Source organism: Kryptolebias marmoratus, linkage group LG13 (genome assembly GCF_001649575.2).
Source record: "Kryptolebias marmoratus isolate JLee-2015 linkage group LG13, ASM164957v2, whole genome shotgun sequence".
In the NCBI taxonomy this organism is placed as follows: Eukaryota; Metazoa; Chordata; class Actinopteri; order Cyprinodontiformes; family Rivulidae; genus Kryptolebias; species Kryptolebias marmoratus.
Genome location: NC_051442.1, coordinates 667,672 through 686,429, shown reverse-complemented (window position 1 = coordinate 686,429; position 18,758 = coordinate 667,672). Strand labels below are relative to the sequence as shown.

Below are 18,758 nucleotides of genomic sequence, written 5' to 3'. Positions count from 1 at the left end.
GGATGGATGGACGGATGGATGGATGGACGGATGGATGGACTGTAGGTTTGTCTTCAGCTGGTTTTAGGGTCCCTGAGAACAAACAGGATAAAACAGGATTTCTGCTGTTTCTCACTTTAAACTTCAGCAGCAGCAGCTCCTCTAATAAGTCCTTAGTTTTTGCTCCCAGATGTGGAGGTCAAAGGTGAACATTACAGGCGATATTAATGGTTCTTCCTGATGCTTCTTGTCGGAACCGACGCGCATGGGGTCCGATCTGTCCGGGTTCTGCAGCGTGGCTCCATCTCTGCCTGGCTCTGTGGCGTTTAACCTCCCGGCCACAAACTCTGATTACTTTAATGATTTGTTTGGGTTTCATAGAAACGGGGAGAAAGTTGAACGAATATCGGGTCAATTAAAAAAGAAACTGTTAATCTCTGCTTCCATCCTGAGGAGAGACGTTTGTTTTCATTCCGTATCAGAGAAGATAACGTTTCCCACAAGCACAGTTTCCATGCAGCTTTCTGTCTTCTGAGACACAATTAGAGAAAGTGATGCTTTCAAACCGACGCTTTTTCCCAGAATTCCTCCTCTCCCTCATAAGGTGTTCGCTCGCGGCTCGCGACGATGATTTAAGGCTGTTTATCATCGCTCACTTAAACATTTACTTTTCAGCACAAGGTGAAGCCAAAAAGAAAAATGTCTGAGTGTCTGGAGGATTTATCCCCTGCACCCCGGCTGGCGTTTACAAGGCCTGAATCCGGTAAGGGAGCTCAGGGAATCATGGGACGGATCCGAAGTGTGAGCGTATTTACGGAAGCATCGCAGTTTGACTTTGGTTGCTGCACCGTTTCTTGGCAGGAACCTCCTTTTTTTTTTACTTGGATCTATTTTTTATCGCAACACGTTGTTTTGATCCAGTTCCTGTTTTTAATGACTCATAATCCTTTACTGTGAAGCGGCTGGACGGAGATCCGAAGGCCTCAGCCGGGTGACTTATTATCAGTTTATATTTAAAGATGGAAAGTAAATAAATGAACTTTACTCAGCGTGTCCCGAACATTCAACCCTTTTTCCAGTTTATCCTGGGAGATTTTTCACTCCCTCAGCAGGATTTAATTCCTCCTTTTGTCTCAGTTTTCTTCTCTTCACTTTATAAAACTTCTCTTCTTTACTTTCTGAGGTGAAAACAGTTGGTGAAATGCAGTAAAAAATGAGGAATTTAATGTTTCTGCTCCTTTGCAGCAGGTTGACATGTGTTTCCAGGACTTAAAGGATTTGGGGATAAATGTGTTTTAGGTGATCAGTGAATCCGGATCATATTCTGTTACTTTCATTTCTGCCGTTCTGCAGACAAAGATGTGCAGGAAGGAGAAAGAGTCGGTTTGGACTTTGTCTTCTCATGAACTCACCTGCCAGCAAACAGGCAGGTGATAATCACATTACTTGTTTGTCTGTTAGTAAAATATTTCATGAACCACTGATTAACCTTTGGAGTCACTTTGATTCAAGATGTCTGCCACACTAACCGACGTGTAGCTGTCAGATAAAAGGGAGGAAGAAGCTAAGAGTCATCCTCAGAACATCTTTTGTGCAGCCGGAGACGTCATTCCTTAAAGGAATTCTCCGTTTGATCCGTTAGTTTTGTCCTGTTTTTATTTCCTGAATATTCGACAGCATCGCATTAAGGTTTATTTTTAAGAACCTGTTTGTTTCTACGTTTTATTCCTGCAGGTCTGAGTTTTCTGCTTCTTCACACCTGAGTTCAGGTTGTTGTGTTTGCTTCCCAGCCAGCTGCTGGTCTCTGCTTTGCGGCACTTTTTGTTATTATTTTTGTTGTATTTTGCCGGCATCTTGTCTGGATTTAAACCCATCTTTATGTCCTCGTGAATCAACAGCAGATTGGTCTCAAATCGGGCAAAACAAACACACATCAAAGAGTGAAAACCCAGAAAGATCCAGTCTTTTCATGTGAGATCTGCTGCAGAAGAAGAGAGCACTTGTTACTGTAAATAGGTTTGTTTTGTTTCCCAGATGGAGGCGTACAGTATTTACTGCTCGCAGCTAATGGAACAATCAGACCCCAGTCCTCTCTAAGTGCATCCTCAGGGCATCTGCAGCCATGTTGGAAACAGCGATCTGATTACGCTGCAGTCAAAAGCACAACGCGGACTGATTTATTGATCCTTTCAGGTCTCCTCCTCTGTCAGGTCCAGGGTTGGACCGGGTCCTCTGGGTGTGAGGACAGCCCGTCTTATCTGCTCGGCAGGAGATCTATGACGGGGGAGGAGGAGGGAGGGAAATGTGTGTGTGCTTCTCTTTTCAGCACACACTCTTCAGGATATTCTTCACTTTTATTTCCCTTCTTCTGATGCCCGAAAACCGTTTTAACCTCCAACTGTGCAGAGAGGATTTTAGTTTGACACAACTTCTTTGCATCATTTTGTACACTGATTTAGCTTTAATAAACAAAAGATTACTTTTAAATTATATTTATATATATATTTATATTTATTATACTCCAGCCTCGCTGCTTCAGGATCAGCAGGTTCTCCAGGTGTGTGTTAACACAACGCCAGGGCAGAAAGACATCAGCAATGACCTCAGAGAAGCAGCTGCTGGGAAGGGTCAAAGGTCATTTAGATCATTTAGATTCACCCTGAAGGTCAGACCGTGCAGTGCTCAGACTCTACAGGCCTCAGTCAGCAGGTTAAAGGTCAAAGGTTAAAGCCTCTTCTCTCTAAAAACAACATGGCAGCTCAACTTGAAGGAACCAGAAGACTTCTGGACCAGAACCAGAGCAGAGGACAGATGGTCTGGGCTGATTCTGGAGTCAGATGTGACAAACAGGACAATGATCTCAAACACAACAGAACGGTCCAGAACCAGAACCAGAACCTCAGAGAGCTGAACCAACGCTGGAAAGAAGAGTGGGCCACAACTCCTCCACAACCATCAGACAATAACAGACACTCATCAATCAGTCAAATAATGCACAGAAACACAAACTTACAGCTAATTATTCCTCTTTGAATTTGTAAATAACCAGATTATGGGTCCCTCATATCGCTTTAGTTTAGTTTTAAGAGCCTTTTTGTTTGATTTGATCAGAATTAGTGTTTTGGAAGAGAAGACAAACATTTTCAGAGGTTTTTACTCTAAGGGACTTCCTGTTCTACCTTTTTACTCCTTTAAAAAAGACTTTTTTCCAGGTTGTAAGAAACTAAAAAGAGTCGTAGGTCAGCGATGATGTAAGAGGAGGTGATGTGAGACGGGGAGATGATAAAGCGTGGAAAGAAGAGGAGGAGGACGAAGACAGGAGATGAGGTAAGAGTCGTGAGAACGAAGGTGGAACACTTTTATCTTCTTTGACCCAAATCACACAACTAAAAACAGCCTTTACATCAGCAGCACTGGAATAACCCGTCAGTAAAAAACAGAATCCGAACATTTTAAAATAACTGTTTCCTGATTATTATTAATCTGTGAATAATGGAGGTTTCTTTGTGTCCAATCAAAGAAGAAGCAGCTGATTGTTTGTTTCCTGCATCAGAAGTGGTCCTCAAAAGGATTGAGAGAAATAATAAAACTCAGCTCAAGTTCAGAAAATTATAGATTTTATAAGAAGCTGAGTTAAAACCAGTTGGTCCAGTGTCAGCACAAGCTGCTTTTTTAGACCTCATCATGCAGTTAAAACTACAAATTTCCTCATGCTGTGACTTAACCGTTGTTACACCATCCCTGCATTGAAGCACGGTGGTGGCAGCATCATGCTGTGGGACTGTTGTCCATCAGATAGATATGGAGCGAACATGTTGTGTGGTAGTAGCTGAGAATCCTCTGAGAGCGACACCCTGAGTTACACACAGTAACTCCTGGGGTCGACTCTTTGTCTTTTAGAAACACGTCTCATGAAGTTCTGGACGGACAGGAAACTCTCAGGAACCAATCAGTGGCTTCCCTTCTACAACCTCATTTCAAGATGGCTGCTGCAGCTAATCAACATCAGCAAACGTAAAGATGTCAATAATTCAGCCAGTTTTGCAGAAACTGAGCTAAAAGCTGATGTAGAAGCTGAGAGCGAACACTTCTTATAAGACGACCGCAGACGATCCGTCCCTTCTCATCCAAGATGATCCTCGTTTCATCCTCTTCCTCTTCCTCTTCTTCTTTTTCTCGTCTCAGAAGCATTCAGGTTTTCTTCTTCTCTTAAACAAATTCAAACCAGGATCCATGAAGTCATGACTTAAATCGGTGAAGCTCAGATGATCACAGAGTTTTTAATCCTGTTTTTTATTCCTGGCTTCACTGACGGTTTCAGCACGTTGTCCTGATAAAGGATGAAATATTTTCCCCGCAGCTGTGGCCTCCTTCCTCTGACCCTCATCCCGAGGCCGAGGTGGGTTTTTCTTCAATAAAAGCGCGCCACACCTCAAACACAAATGAGATGCTGGCATGCTGAACTCAGATTGTAGGAGCTATAAAATGTACGCCTGCAAAGCCTCAGAAGGCTATCTTTGTCACTGAGCATGTAATTACCATTTATCTCAGAGCTGCAGATCCTTTGGTCTCCTTCCCTGTTGGACTTCTTCATGCTGGACTTATCTGTTATTTCCCCACATTATTTCACAGACGTGGGGTCAAACAGGCAGGAAAATGTAAGAATTAAGAAGCAAAAACGTGTCAGACAGCAGAAGGGGAAATAAGACTTAAGATAAAACGAAACGAGTCAAATCATTAAAAAAGAAAAGAAAAACAGAAAATGTCTTCAGTCATTTTAGGATCCATGGATGTAAGTTCTCCAGACACAGCAGAGAAGGAGATTTATTTTGAAAAATAAAAAACTTAGTTTAAGCCGAGGATTAATCTCAGTTAGTATTTATTGAAAAATGGTAAGAATTTAACTTGGTTTTTAAATATATTATGTCAAATGATTCATATAGAAATATGAATTATTCTTTATCAATTAATAGTATCTAGAATTTATAACAAACATAAGTTATTAATTTAAAAAGACATGATTAGAATTCATTTTCTTTGCCTCGGTTTGTTTGTTTTGGTGTCATTTCTTTTTTTTAGTAATAAATTTTATCACAAAACTTGAATAAAAGTCCAAACAAGCAGCTAAAACTAAATCTAATCAGAGTTTAAGACCCGTCGGCTCAGGTCTGATTCTCTCAGCTTCAAAGTTTGAAGTTTAAGTTTGGTTTATTTAAGTAAAAACAGAAGCAGCAAAGATGTTTATTTACCCAGAACATCTCAAATCAACACAGTCGCCTCAGTAAACCTGGGTTTGACCAGAATCTCATCGTTTTCTGTTTTCAGCTCATTTTATCTGCGTCAGACATCGTTCTGCTGCAGAACGTCAGATCGGATCCTTCCTGACCGACCAGCTCGGTTTGATGTCCTTCAGGTTTGCTGTAAAACTGAAAACTGAGACGTAAGGGAAGCGTTAACAGCTGAGCGGTGCTGAACACTTCTCAGTTTCTCTGTAATGAAAGCCCTGTCTGTGTTCTTGTGTTTCCTGTGGATCGGAAAGGCTTGAAGTGGCGTGCTCGGCGCTGCAGCAGCAGTGGCCACTTGTTTCTGTTTATTTCAGCTTCGTGTTGTTTGTCTGACGGGACGGACATCAAAGACGGCCTCAGCGTCTGAGACGGATCATCTCTGGACTTCCCTTCAGTTTGCTCCGTCTCTGTAATCCAGAGGAACATGGAAGCTGTGTGACCCCGGATGATTAATCAGACAGTGGAGTTTTTTCTCTGCAGCTGAAGTGAATGACTGGTATGTAGAAAGACTAACCCCCCCACCACCCCACAAGCTATTAGGCCTCCCTCCACCTTCCCCTGTGGAGAGAGGCAGATAAGGGAAAATTGAAAATGAAGAGGAAAGAGGGAGAAAGACTTCTTGTTCTCTCTGCTTTGAGCTTGATTAGCCGCTGAGCTTAAGAGGCTCGTTATCAACGCTGGAGACGATGGAAGTTGGTCGGCAGCAGGCCTTGACTGATGTTTTTCTTTCTGAGCATGTGCACATGGAGGAAGTGGCGTATATCTTTTTGACTGATGTGGAGTCTCGGTAGAATGCGGTCAGCTCGATGGGATCCCGGGGGCCGCAGGGTCTCCATCATGTCTCGTTGGGTCACATGACTCGACTTGGGGTCAACCTGCTCCCTGAAGTCTTCATTTAGGCTCCAACAAAGACTCCGATATAAAAAAGAACTGGTAATGTCAGAATCTTCAGGATCCAAGAGCCCACTTCCAGAATGTCCTCGTGCCGATCAGTGAAGTGTTATTTTATCTTATCTGTCTCGGAGAGGGGCACTGAAAGCATCCATCCTGAGGCAAGTGGCCCTCAGAGCACAAAAAACAGCTTGGTTTGGGAATCCAGGATCTTCAGTGCCTTTAAACGCCTCAACGTCTGCATCCTTTCTGTCCGTTTTCTCCTATAAACCCTTTTATCTCAGGACATCTTATAAAACCATCATTCTGTCAGTTTTAAACTTTATCTTTTAAACTCACTGTTTGTTACAGTAAAATGAGAAATGTGGCTGTAAGGAAATAAACATTATTTATTCACGGTTCGGATTCTCTTACATTTATTGAACAGATTTTCCCAAATCTCAATAAAATGTTTGTAATATTTGATCCAAAAACAACAGAAACCTTCAAGCTTCAGAAGTCCTGTCACTGCAGACGACTGGCTCCACTTCTTTTAATTATCCAGGGATTTTTCTTCACTGTTCATTTATTTAATTACTTTATTTCTCGAAGAACATCTCTAATATTCATCCTGACTGAAGAGCTGCTCAGAGTCAGAGTCTGACTTTTAGGCTCCAGTTTGGTCCAAATCAGGCGTTAAACTGATCCGGATTAATAAAACACAGCAGACTCAAACACTAACGTTATAAAACTAGCCTTCCTCGAAGGAATGCATATCGCCCGCCACTTTGCTCTTACCCCACCTGATAAAGCTCGGAGGATGTGTTGTGGAGGAGTCTCAGCTACTACCACACAAAAAAACGAGCTCAAAAGCTGCAGGATGTATTTAGTTGTAGCCATTTTTCTATTTGCCTGGGTAGGTTAGCTGTGGCGGCCATCTTGAGTTAAGCCAGTGATGACCTGCTGACAGTTTCAGTAAAATCTGTCCAGTGGTTCAAGAGATATTTTGCTAACAGGCAAACAAACAGACCCATCGATCCGCTCCTGGAGGCTGATGTTCAGTTTGAGTCTGTGAATGGTGCATTCACTGACATCGGAGGAATCGTTAAAGAGAACCACGACAATCAGATGAACTACTGCAGGAACAACACTGACTCAGTTCTGTTCATTCCTGATTATAATTCAACCAAAAAGAAAGAAACTAAAAGGTTTAAACTCCGGAGGAACTGTAGAAGACGATGACGAAGCTCTGATGTCCCTAAAAAAAGAAATCAGCTATTTTGGAGTTGGCAGCAACTTCGAGGGCCAAAATAAGAAATACAGAAAACTAAACACTTTCCATAATTTAAATAATGTTCCTTTTATAAAACTCTGTGGTTAGTTTTGGGAAAATCTTCTGTGTTGCCTTAAAATAAACCAAATGTTCTGCAAACATGGCAATAAAAGAAAAATCCAGTTGAAAGAAATCTGCTGAGTGTCACAAAAAATCATAATTTTAGTTTGATACGCAGACAAAATCCTTTAATTTCTTAAGTGACCAAATTAAATCAAATTGTCTCGTTGTTCCAACATAAAGGTGTCAGAAATCAGACAAATGAAAGCAGATCTGTCTCAGTTCTTCAGTTTAACACATCTACTTTAAGGAGAATGAAATTTGTTTTAGATGTTTAAAGCCTCTGTATGAAACTTTTATTTTAAAGTGTTAAAACATGTTGTGTATTTGATTCCGCTCCAGGAATTATCCTGTGCCGGTCGGTCCTGAGTTTGTGAGCCTGCCATCCTCGTTATCAGAAGCAGAATCAGCTCGAGTGTATTTCTAAATGAGCACCGTGTCTTTTTGGGGGTCCATCCTGGCTCCGGGTTGGGGCCCCGGGCCGGCGACAGGCCCGTGTAAACATTCCCAGAACCCCTGAACGCATCTGTCTGCTGGCCGGGTGATGCATCTCTGCGCTCCGTTTGTTTACCAGCACAAGAATGTTAAGGATACGGGCTTCGCTCTGTAATTGTGATTGTGCACTTAAAATAGAGAGTGTGAGGGCAAGGGGGGGTCCACATGGGCGGGGCGGGGTCACCAGCTTTCTTTCCTTTTGTATCGTCTTAATGTTTGTAATGATCCAGCGGGATGTGGATCTGGTGAGTTTTGCACGCTGTTTAGTCTACCAATCACCACGGTGACAAAGAGTCTAGGTTTGGGGGGGCTGGAGGTGGAGGTGGGGGTGCAGCGGGTCAGGGATCTGCAGAAACTTACCTACATGCATATATATATATATAAAAAAAAAAAACTAAATTCTCGCTGCAGCAGAAAATTTCTCCCCAATTTGATTCATTTGTCGTCAGGAAGTGACACATTTCCAATTAAGAGGGAACAACAACAAACCATTTCCTTGAACAGCCGTGATTGAACGCTGTTTATAGAGAAGCTGGGCTCCACATGTGAGCCTCCATCTGCTCCTAAACACATCACCAGATTTCAAGATTTCATCCCGTGAGCTGCGTCAGAACATTATTAATCTGAATGTCACCCAGGACTGTTTGGACACTACAGCTCCTCTTTGCAAAACTATAAACCTGCATGAAAGGAAGTAAAAATGTATTTGTGCAGCACGTTTCAGCAGCAAGGCAGTCAAATGCTTCCCATCATAAAAAGAAAAGTGTGAAATGTTGTTGTTGACCTGGTTTCTGTCACTTCTCTTTAAGGACACATTATTTAAGAAAAATAGTTTCAAACTTTATGATTGTTTTTTTTTCCAATCTTTTTTTCCAAAGTTGTTAAAAACAACTTTTAACTCAAACATCAGTTGTCTTCATTCAGATGGATTCGGCTGCAAATCAGCATCAAAAATGTTTTTAAAACATAAAATTCTTTCAAACTAACATCTATAGATAACAAACAGAAAAAAATCAGCTTTTTAAAAGTTTTTATTATTATTATTATTATTATTATTATTATTGTGGCTTAAATTTGGCAAAGAAAAGAAAAGAAACTGGAGAAGTTTCGATTTGTTTTGGGAAAACTGATTTTGCTAAAGAAGCTAAAACTGAGATGTTAAAGCTAAAACAAGCAGAACAGCAGCTGAAGTATAATAGTAGCTAAAATTAGGAAAACTGTAGCTATAAAGAGCAGAAAGGTAGCTGAAAGTGGCAGAAACAAAGCAATTAGCAGCTAAATGCTAAAACAACAGTATTTATGAAGCAGGTTTAAAAAAGAACAAAGTTTTTAAAGAATTATAAAAGATTTTAATGAATTTCTATGAAGGATTTTATTTTAAATAAAGTCCAAAAGTGTTTGTTTGATCCAAAAATGATGGAATGAGCAGAAAATGGTTCTGGTTCTTCAAATAAAGGAGGAAAGACAAATAAGTGATGATTTTAAACTTTAAAATTATTTTAACCAAATAAACTAAATAAACATCAACAAAATGACGATGTTAAGTTTTTTAACTTGAGCTTTTAGACACTATGAGGGAAGCAGTTCTGAGCTTTTAAAACAAATAAAATAGTTCAAACTAAATTTATCAGAAGCATTAAAATAAAACAAATCAAGAAATAAAGACTTTAAATAAAAAAGTTTGTTTGGAGAAAACAAACAGAAGTTGGAGTTGAAACAGATTTTGTTTTGTTTTTAGTTAGAAGTCGTGTTTTGAGAGTGAAAAGCAGTGATTATTCTCCCCCTCACACACACACACACACACACACACACACCGCTGCAGCAGCGACTCTGGACAGTTTAAACTCCTGCAGACCTCGACAGGTAATCGCGGCGGCTCTTATTCCCAATAACTCTAAGATTTCCAGAAACACTTCAGACGTTCGAGACGCCAGATTTTAGCTTTCATTTCAAACTCTGCGAGGAGGTAATCTGCTTTTACTGTCGAATTACAGATAAAGTGATTTATTTCGTTTAATCTGGGTTAGAATTATTATCTGCTGCACATAAAACAGAAACCTGAAGATTACAGCTTTTATTGTTTTATAAATTCAATGTTTTTCAGTTTGTTTAATCAAAATACAACAAGATTCTTTTAACAAAGAAACTGACAATTTAATTAAATCTCATTTTTTTCTCTTTAAATCTGTCAGATTTTGGTTTGAAGTCTGTTTTAATTTAAAACAAACTTAGTTTCTTGGATACAATCCTTGTTTTCATCCTGTCCTGTTTTTATTTTATTATTTTTTTTTATTTATTTTTGGTTTTCAGTTTAACTCTTTCTGCAGACTCTGTGATATTTTAGCTGTTCAAATATCAAAACCTTCGGCTCATCCAGGAGACGCTGCTGTGACTTTTTTGTAACTTTTATACTTTTCAGAATATTTAACTTTATGTAAAATAAAACTGCCGACAGAAACACGGTTCTGTTTAAATCTGCTTCAGGTTTTTGTCTCTTTATGCTTCACTTCTGCTGTTTTCAGCTGCTGTTTTGCTGATTTTAGCTCGTGTTCTGCTCATTTTAGCTTTAATAATTCCTGCAGCTCAGTTCTCTCTGTAGTTTAGTTTGAGGACATCGGGGGCCGTATTTAAATGATGCAGGGGCCCTTTCTGGCCCTCGGGACGTGTCGAGCCGCAGCTTTAATATCAGAGTTTCTTCGGCTGCAGGCGAGCGTGTCCTCGCTCTGATTTCGGCTCGGCGGGGACAGAAGAGTTATGGATCTTCTCACTCGTTCAATGAACCTTGAGATGCTCTTCCAGCCTGTTTGCTGCAGCCGTAAATCAAAGCCTAACAAGTCTTCTTCAGGGGAGCTCGACTCCCTCTGCTGCCCTCTGGTGGACAGAGCAAGCAGCTGCTGCAGCCGTCTTCAAGGCCGGGCGATCATGTAAACCTCTGGGTCTGTTAGCAAAATATCTGGACAGATTTAACGAAACTCTCAGAGAGGAATCATTGGATGAACGTCTACAGCTGATTCAAGATGGCCGCCACAGCTAAACAAACAGCAGCACCAAAAATGGCTCCAGCAGCGGGTGATATGCATTCCTTCAATAAGCTACTTTTATTGTCTCTTTATTTAGTTTTTATTTGTTTATAACTGAACTCTGCTTCATTCTGTTACTAGAGTTTAAATAAAATGAAAGTAAAGTTTTAAAAAAAAGGAATGCATGTCACCCGCCGCCTCTCTGCGACCACCACTCCAGACAAAATCCAGTCGAGTATTTTAAAGAAGAGATTCTGGTTTTTAAACCGCAGAATAAATAATTAATGCTTAATAATAATAATAATAATAATAATAATAATAATAATAATAATAATAATAATAATAAAAATAAATGCTTGGATGAAAAACATCTAAAATAAACGCTTTGAGTCGCTGGGAATAACGGAATAAAGAAGATAAAATAAGAAAATGTTTTTGTTGTTCCATAAGTGATCATGAAGGTGAGAAAGTATAAATATTGTCCAGAAGTAGGCCTCGGGTCTCGGGTCTCGGGTCTCATGTCTCAGGTCTCTGGTCTCTGGTCTCTGGTCTCGGGTCTCGGGTCTCTGGTCTTAGGCCTCATGTCTCAGATCTCCTGTCTCAGGTCTCATGTCTCTGGTCTCTGGTCTCTGGTCTCAGAGGACATCTGGCCTCGAAGCGTCTCTCTTTAAATTACTTTAGAGTCCATGAATGTAAAGAAAACTACCCATTAATGGACATGGAGACATTCAGATAACTCCTGCACCTTTGGCCCCTGTTCCCCACCTCCCATAACGCCCTGACACACACACACACCTACACACACACTCACACTCAACCTCTGCCCATCCGTCTCCTCCTATCAGCTGCTCCCTGCTGCCGTTATTTTTAGAGGTCAGGGCTGTTTGTTTGCTCAGAGGCCCTTCGTCTGATACGCCCCCCGCCCCGCCCCGCCTCATCTTAACCTCAGCTGCTATCAGACGACTCCCCCGCTGACTCCAAACTTGTCTTTTAAAAGGAACACTTCCCCAGGAAATCATAAAGAGACTGACAGATAGACTGTCTCTGTCTGTCAGGGTGGAAAATCCAGGACTGACGGGACAGGTCCAGTGTCCCGCAGGTTCAAATCCATCTCATGACCCCCAGTGTCCATCTCAGGACCTCAGGTGTCCACTCAGGATCTCAGGTGTCCATCTCATGACTTCAGGTGTCCATCTCATGACCTCGGGTGTCCATCTCATGACCTCGGGTGTCCATCTCAGTACCTCAGGTGTCCACTCAGGACCTCCTGAGTCACAAGGACAGGCGAGACAAAAACGTTACCAGAACAATCAGGTGGGTCCATCAGAACCTCCTCGGTAAGATCTGCTTCCTGAAATAGCTGATCACAAAGAACTTCCAGTCTGGTCCGGTTCTGAAGATCTGAGCCTCTTTGTTTCTTCAGCTCAGCCCCAGCCGTCCGTTCTGCCACAGCAGAAAAAAAAGTGTGATAAAATTACTCCCCCAGCACTGGATCGGGGGGGGGGGCACCAACCACCAAGCACCTGATTAGACAGCAGGGGAAATGAGAGGGTCCATTTTCCTCAGAAAACCTCAGGATCAAGATGTTTGGAGATGACCAGGCTGGGGGGAGGGGGGCACGGGTGGGACAAACTGTGTGCATGTGTGTGTGCGGGGGCGGGGGGGTGAAGTCACAGATTTTAAATCAGCTCTTTGGCCTCTAACTGGTGCAACAGAAGCCCAGTATGAGCGAGCAGAACAAAGGAGGCAGCACTGGCCTCGACCAATTAACATTCCTGCCGGCTTTATGAGCCGCCTGGCCCCGCCCCTTCAATCACACCTCGTAAAAGTCACAAACATCAATTCTTCCAACCATAACTGTCGTTATAATCCCATTAAAAACAACCCACAGCCTCGGGTTCCAGCTCGCTCCACTCCAACCAGAACTTTATTGGGAGTAATTTGACAAAATATGAGTTTATAAGTTTAGCATCAAAACTGAGGAGTTCTTCCTCCTCCTCCTCCTCCTCTTCCTCCTCCTCCTCAGATTCATCTCTGAGGCTCTTTAACTTGGGTCCCATTTTACATGATCGCCCCTGATTTTGTTCTTTAAACTCAAACTGATCCACTGAAGGTCGACTCTCAGCTACTACCACACACAACGTCAGGACCCATCGGGTCAATTAGCCGTGGCAGCCATCTTGAACTGGACGAACTCTGAAAGTTTAAATTAGGTGTGAAAAACATCAATTTAATCATTAATATGATCACAAAACCAAACTGAATAACTTTATTTTATCTTCTGATTGTTGAGATTGTAAACAAAAAACAGAAAAATAATTTATCTTTAAAACAGAATCTAAACGTTGAAGTTTTAAAATCTTTCTTTGTCATAAAGAACAAATATTGATTTTTCCTTTAGGTTCAAACGGAGCTTTTAGGAATATTTCTTGGTTCATTTAGATTAATTTAGTCTTTTCCTTCCAGCTGTTTTTGATCAGAAATAATAAAATAAATGACCATCAGTCCAGCTTTTATTCATCCGGAAAAAGTTCTTTTCTGCAGTGAGAATCCTGAGTGACTGCAGCAGCTAAAACCAGCTAAACAACAGCTAAAGGCTTAAACAGGAGCTAAAGGCTAAAACAGGAGCTAAAGACTGAAACAGGAGCTAAAGGCTAAAACAGGAGCTAAAGACTGAAACAGGAGCTAAAGGCTAAAACAGGAGCTAAAGGCTAAAACAGGAGCTAAAAGCTAAAACAGGAGCTAAAAGCTAAAACAGGAGCTAAAGGCTAAAACAGGAGCTAAAGACTGAAACAGGAGCTAAAGGCTAAAACAGGAGCTAAAGGCTAAAACAGGAGCTAAAAGCTAAAACAGGAGCTAAAGGCTAAAAATCAAGCAAACGTGCCGAAAAACGAGCAGAATTCTTTTTTTTTCAAGAGGCTTAAAGAGACAGCATGTCCCACTGTGAGACAGGACACCATGTCCACAGTGAGACAGGAGGACAGCATGTCCACAGTGAGACAGGACAGCATGTCCACAGTGAGACAGGACAGCATGTCCCTGGGACAGGAGGACAGCATGTCCACTATGAGACAGGAACAAGACAGCATGTCCCACCGTGAGACAGGAGGACAGCATGTCCACAGTGAGACAGGAGGACAGCATGTCCCACTGGGAGACAGGAGGACAGCATGTCCCACAGTGACCCTGAGAACTGGTTGTGAATCCTCTGTCGCCCTCTGCTGGTCGCTTCGTGTTTTACAGTTTAAGGTTTTAATTTTTCTTCTTATTGCTGAAAGTTTAAACTTTAAACTCTTTGTTAAAATAAAAATAATAATTTAATGATTGAATGAAGTGAAAACAGAGCAAATAAATTATCATGAAACACATGTAAACTAGGTTATATATACCTCAAATATTTACTTTCTTTCTGTTTAAGTAACCAAAATTAACAACAATCGTTTTTTAGATGCTTTATTTTAAATTTAAAATGATACGTAAAATAAATTGTGGATTTGTTTATATAATTTTCAGGCATAATCTAAAAACAGATAGAAATAGAAGTTATATTTACAAGAAAAATAGATCATTTCTTGGTTTTTCTTCTTTCATGATCAAAAACTAATATTTTAAATTTTACATTTAATCACAAAGTTTAAATCAATAATCGGTTTCGTAGCTCTGTACGGTGCAGGATTAAATTAAACTCATTTCTCCCAGCAGTTACAGCTGCACTGATCTGTCCCGTCTCATCTCGTCTCGTCTCGCCCCGCGGCAGCCATGACGGCGAGCTCATGTGTTCTTGGCGTTGACCAGGACGACCTGGATGTTCCTGCGGTCCATCTCCCTAGACATCTGGCACCAGGTGCAGACGGGGCAGAAGGTGGCGCACACGCAGTCCAGCGGCAGCGAGCCCTGCGGATCGAGTCAAACCCGTTAGATAAGCTGCTCCTGACGTCCTTCTTCTTCTTCTTCTTCTTCTTCTTCTTCTTTTTCTTCACTGCTGTAATCATCTCAGCGAAGAAGGGAATATACAAGCTTTATTTTGAAAATGCAGCAGCCCCTGAGGGCCCGAACATCACAACTGTCGACCTTTGACCTCAGAGAGTTCTGCACATTCTTCAAATCTTTCAGAGTTTTTCTGGTTTTTCATTCAGGAACTTTATTCTGAAAGTGTTCCTCAGTTCCTGTCAGCCTGGTGAACCTCTGCCCGTCTTTCCTTCTGACACATTCAGCCTCTAAATGATCTTTTTATCTCCTCTCCTCTCACTGACCTGCTGATGTTTAACCTGATTATTTACTAAAAGCTCCTCCAGCTGGTTCTGATTCGTACATCCAACCTTTACAGCCTTTTGTTGCTCCTGGATTAAATATGTTTACGAGTTCATGAGTTCTGCAAATCCTCACGTTCTGATTTTATTTACATCTTACAACTTTTCTGAATAGGGCTTTCCTAACTACAGACAAAGGATATAAAGCTTCTTAATTTGGGATTGGGATTATGGTCAGTTTTATAGACTTTCAGTCAGTGAGTGTAGAAGCGGAGAAGGTTTCTGTCTTACCTTGATGCCATAGCGGTGTCTCATGGCGACCCTCATGGACATGGTGATCGGTGGGATGACGTAACCACAGACGTCCAGCAGAGGAGCGCAGAGATGTTCCCCGAACCTTTTCGAGGTCTGGCAGGCGAAGCAGGGGCAGCACCAGAAGGCGAAGCAGCCTTCAGAAGAAGTTCAGGTTGAGCACAAAGAGACGAACAAAGGAAAATATGAGGAAGTGTCTGAATTCCTTCGTGTTGTTTCTGTGACACTGGGAGGTAATCGTGTCACTCCTCTTCCAACAAATCAGCTCTTTATGAAGAAGATTAGAAAGATGATTCGATTCAGTCTGAGTGAATGTTTGCTGAAGTTTAATTAACCTAAACTATTTAAAATAATAAATGCTGTTAGTCTGGTTTTTCTGTCTGGGATATTATCAAACAGAATAAATGAACGATTTGCTCGAGCCTGTTTCCATGGTGATCTGGTTCTTATCAGGAAAGTCTGACTTTCTCTGACTCTTCACACACTGACGGTGTGTCCAGGACCGCCTGAAATGAAGACGGCGGACAGGAAGCTGCACTCTCAGTCGTACGTTTAAAGATGGAGCTTCGGGTCGGTGGTCGTTAGGATGGTGGAGGCGTCAGGACAGGGAACAGTTTGTGTTAAACACTTACATGAGCGTAAATCACTGCAGCAGTCACATATCCCTGAGCCCCACTCCTGAGAGTCCCGTGTCTCCATCACGGGCTGCGGCTGCGACACCACCATCCTGTTCGCCATGGTGGACCTGAAAACACGACGAGACGTCCTGAACCAGGTTCTCATCCTGACAGGTAATTATAGGCTGGCTTTTCTGTCATCGCTCCTCATTTCTCATAAATGAATTACAGTAGAATGTCCTTAATGTCTGATATAAACACAGACACACAACCGTTCATCCAGTTCCAGCTTTTCTCTTTGATCCTAAATATAATTAACAAAAAAAATTCTCATAGATGTGTTTTCTTCTGAATGTCCCTTATAGGAGCGTCACAAACAATTTGAGTCAATTAAGATTTAAAAAAGACCAAACCACAGGAAGGCTTTTTTTATTAAATGATAAGATTTTAGCTTTTAAAATGACAAATAAATGAATAATTACCTCAGCAGATGTAGTTTACGTCTCACCTCGGTGTCTTCCTGAGCTGGACCTCGGTTCTGAAGAATCCTTCCTTTAATCAAGTCAAAAATACGAGCCGGAACATCAGCTGACCCAACAGACTGGACACACCGGTTCTTCTTCTTCTTCTGTTTTTACATGAAAAGCTTTGATGTATTGTGCAGATTGAAGATGAGGGTTGGGTCGAAGCTGATGTCAGAGTCTGAAAGTGGAAAAAATGATTTCTGACAGAACGGGACAGAAACTATGAGTTATGCAACTTTAATTACAGAAATGAAGCATTTTTGTGGAGATAAAACACACCTGTTAAATATCTGAGTGAAGTTCTTAGAATTAGCCAATAAAATCATAAAATATGGCAACTATATTTTTGTAAAGTCCATCTTTGAAGCTCAAGATTCGCATCTAAAAACCTTTTACCTCCATTAAGACTCATCTTTCTGACAGATACACACTCTTACCTTTGACTTTTATTCCTGTTCCACAGGTTCGGCCTTTTAAAGTCTCTTGAATTCATGACTGAGGCGTCGGATTCAAGGAACGACGCTGAACCGAGGAAAGGCTCTGTTTGGCTTTCCAGGAAGTCGGACAGTTTGTAGTTTTAATCCAGAAACATTTCCAACAGATTTAATCAGTTCAGGACTTTTTCTGTTTCTGAGTATCTGTGGTTAAACTGATCTGTTCCAGATTATCTGACAGAAGTGAAAACATAAAACAACCAAAGGGGTCAGTTCTGTTTATAGATTTTGCATTTTAAAGGTTTTTTTTTTTATGTTTTTATCCCTGCTTGTATGAAAGCTGGGTAACTAAACCTGTTCTGACAGTAAAATATCTGTAAGGAATCTCCTTGTTAGTATCAAATTATTATTAGTGATTCATAAAAAGAAATGTGAATAAATTGCATCTTTGGAACTAAATTTAAAATCAGTTGTTTGTTTGTGAATCAACACTTCTTCTTTGCTGCCCTTTTTCTGCTCCAGTGATTCATGGGTCAGCTTTATAGAGACAAAACAAACATTGTTTCAGTCAGGAGAGGAAACTGAGCGGAAAAAGTCTAAATAAAAACTTTGGAAGACCTTCAGAAAGTCTGAAGAACTACAGATCCAAACCCCTTAAAGAACACGACGAAGTCCGGCTGAAAATAAAGGACGGATTAAGACTTTTTCACAGAATTATACATGTAGGAATGGTTTTTCCATCTCAAGCAAAACTGAAAACTGAGCTCCACTTTGCCAGACATCCTTTGTTTCCCTTTTAAAATCAGAGGCTTCCTGAATAAAAGACCTCACCCATCGGTACTATTACCACCGAGAGACGTTTTATTAAACGTCAAACCGCATCAAACACGGAGAACATCGGAGGACAAAGGCTCAGCTGATGGAAGAACTGTTTAAAGAACCAAAACCAGCAGAAAGCTGCTGACAGGAGGACTGAGTGTTCACTCCGAGTCAGAAGGATGGACGGTGTTGGTGTGCTGTCTCAGTGGCGCCCTCTGGTGACAAGAAGTAATAACAGCAGCAGGACAGAGATGCACTCACTGTGTCGTCCTAAGAACACAACAGCAGGCAGGAGAAAAACGGCAAACAAAAGAAGAAAAAGTGATTTATATCAGCGTAAAAAAAACAGAAACTGCCCTGCCCCACATTCCTGACTGGAACCTGAACGCACCAGAGATAAGCTGCTTCTCATCACCTCAAACAGAAAGAGTCTTACTGGAACCGCCACCTTAAATCCTTAAACATATGAGTCCGTTTAAGGTGGACTGTTTCAGACATCGTTCCACAGGAGAAACATTTCAAGAACTTCAGAGTCAGAGAACTTTCCACCGAAGTGTTGGTTAGTTTGTCCTCAGGTTGTCTCAGTGATGGACTGACTGCAGTTTTAACATCTGTAACCAGGAGAAAGCAGCCAACAGGACAGGAAACATCTGGATGGATGAATGGATGGATGGATGGATGGATGGATGGATGGATGGATGGATGGATGGATGGATGGATGGATGGATGGATGGATGGATGGATGGATGGACAGACAGGT

The 18,758-nt window shown here is 41.4% G+C and overlaps 1 protein-coding gene across 1 annotated transcript; it reads right to left on the bottom strand.

Moving 5' to 3' along the window:
* Positions 1–14,487: 14,487 nt before the first annotated feature.
* LOC108250341 (cornifelin homolog B-like) lies at positions 14,488–16,860 on the bottom strand. The gene is made up of 4 exons (XM_017440186.3): positions 16,704–16,860; positions 16,237–16,349; positions 15,584–15,741; positions 14,488–14,936 (listed from the first exon to the last, which is right to left on the bottom strand). Exons 2-4 carry the CDS (start codon positions 16,340–16,342, stop codon positions 14,814–14,816), a joined length of 387 nt encoding a protein of 128 aa, XP_017295675.1. The 5' UTR covers positions 16,343–16,349; positions 16,704–16,860; the 3' UTR covers positions 14,488–14,813.
* Between the last annotated feature and the right edge of the window lie 1,898 nt (positions 16,861–18,758).

Coding starts and splice junctions, on each gene's coding strand:
- LOC108250341 (XM_017440186.3), bottom strand. CDS start 16,342: ATGGCGAACAGGATGGTGGTGTCGCAGCCGCAGCCCGTGATGGAGACA. Junction 15,742..16,236: donor CTGCAGTGATTTACGCTCAT/GTAAGTGTTTAA, acceptor CTTCTTCTGAAG/GCTGCTTCGCCTTCTGGTGC. Junction 14,937..15,583: donor GACACCGCTATGGCATCAAG/GTAAGACAGAAA, acceptor CTCGATCCGCAG/GGCTCGCTGCCGCTGGACTG.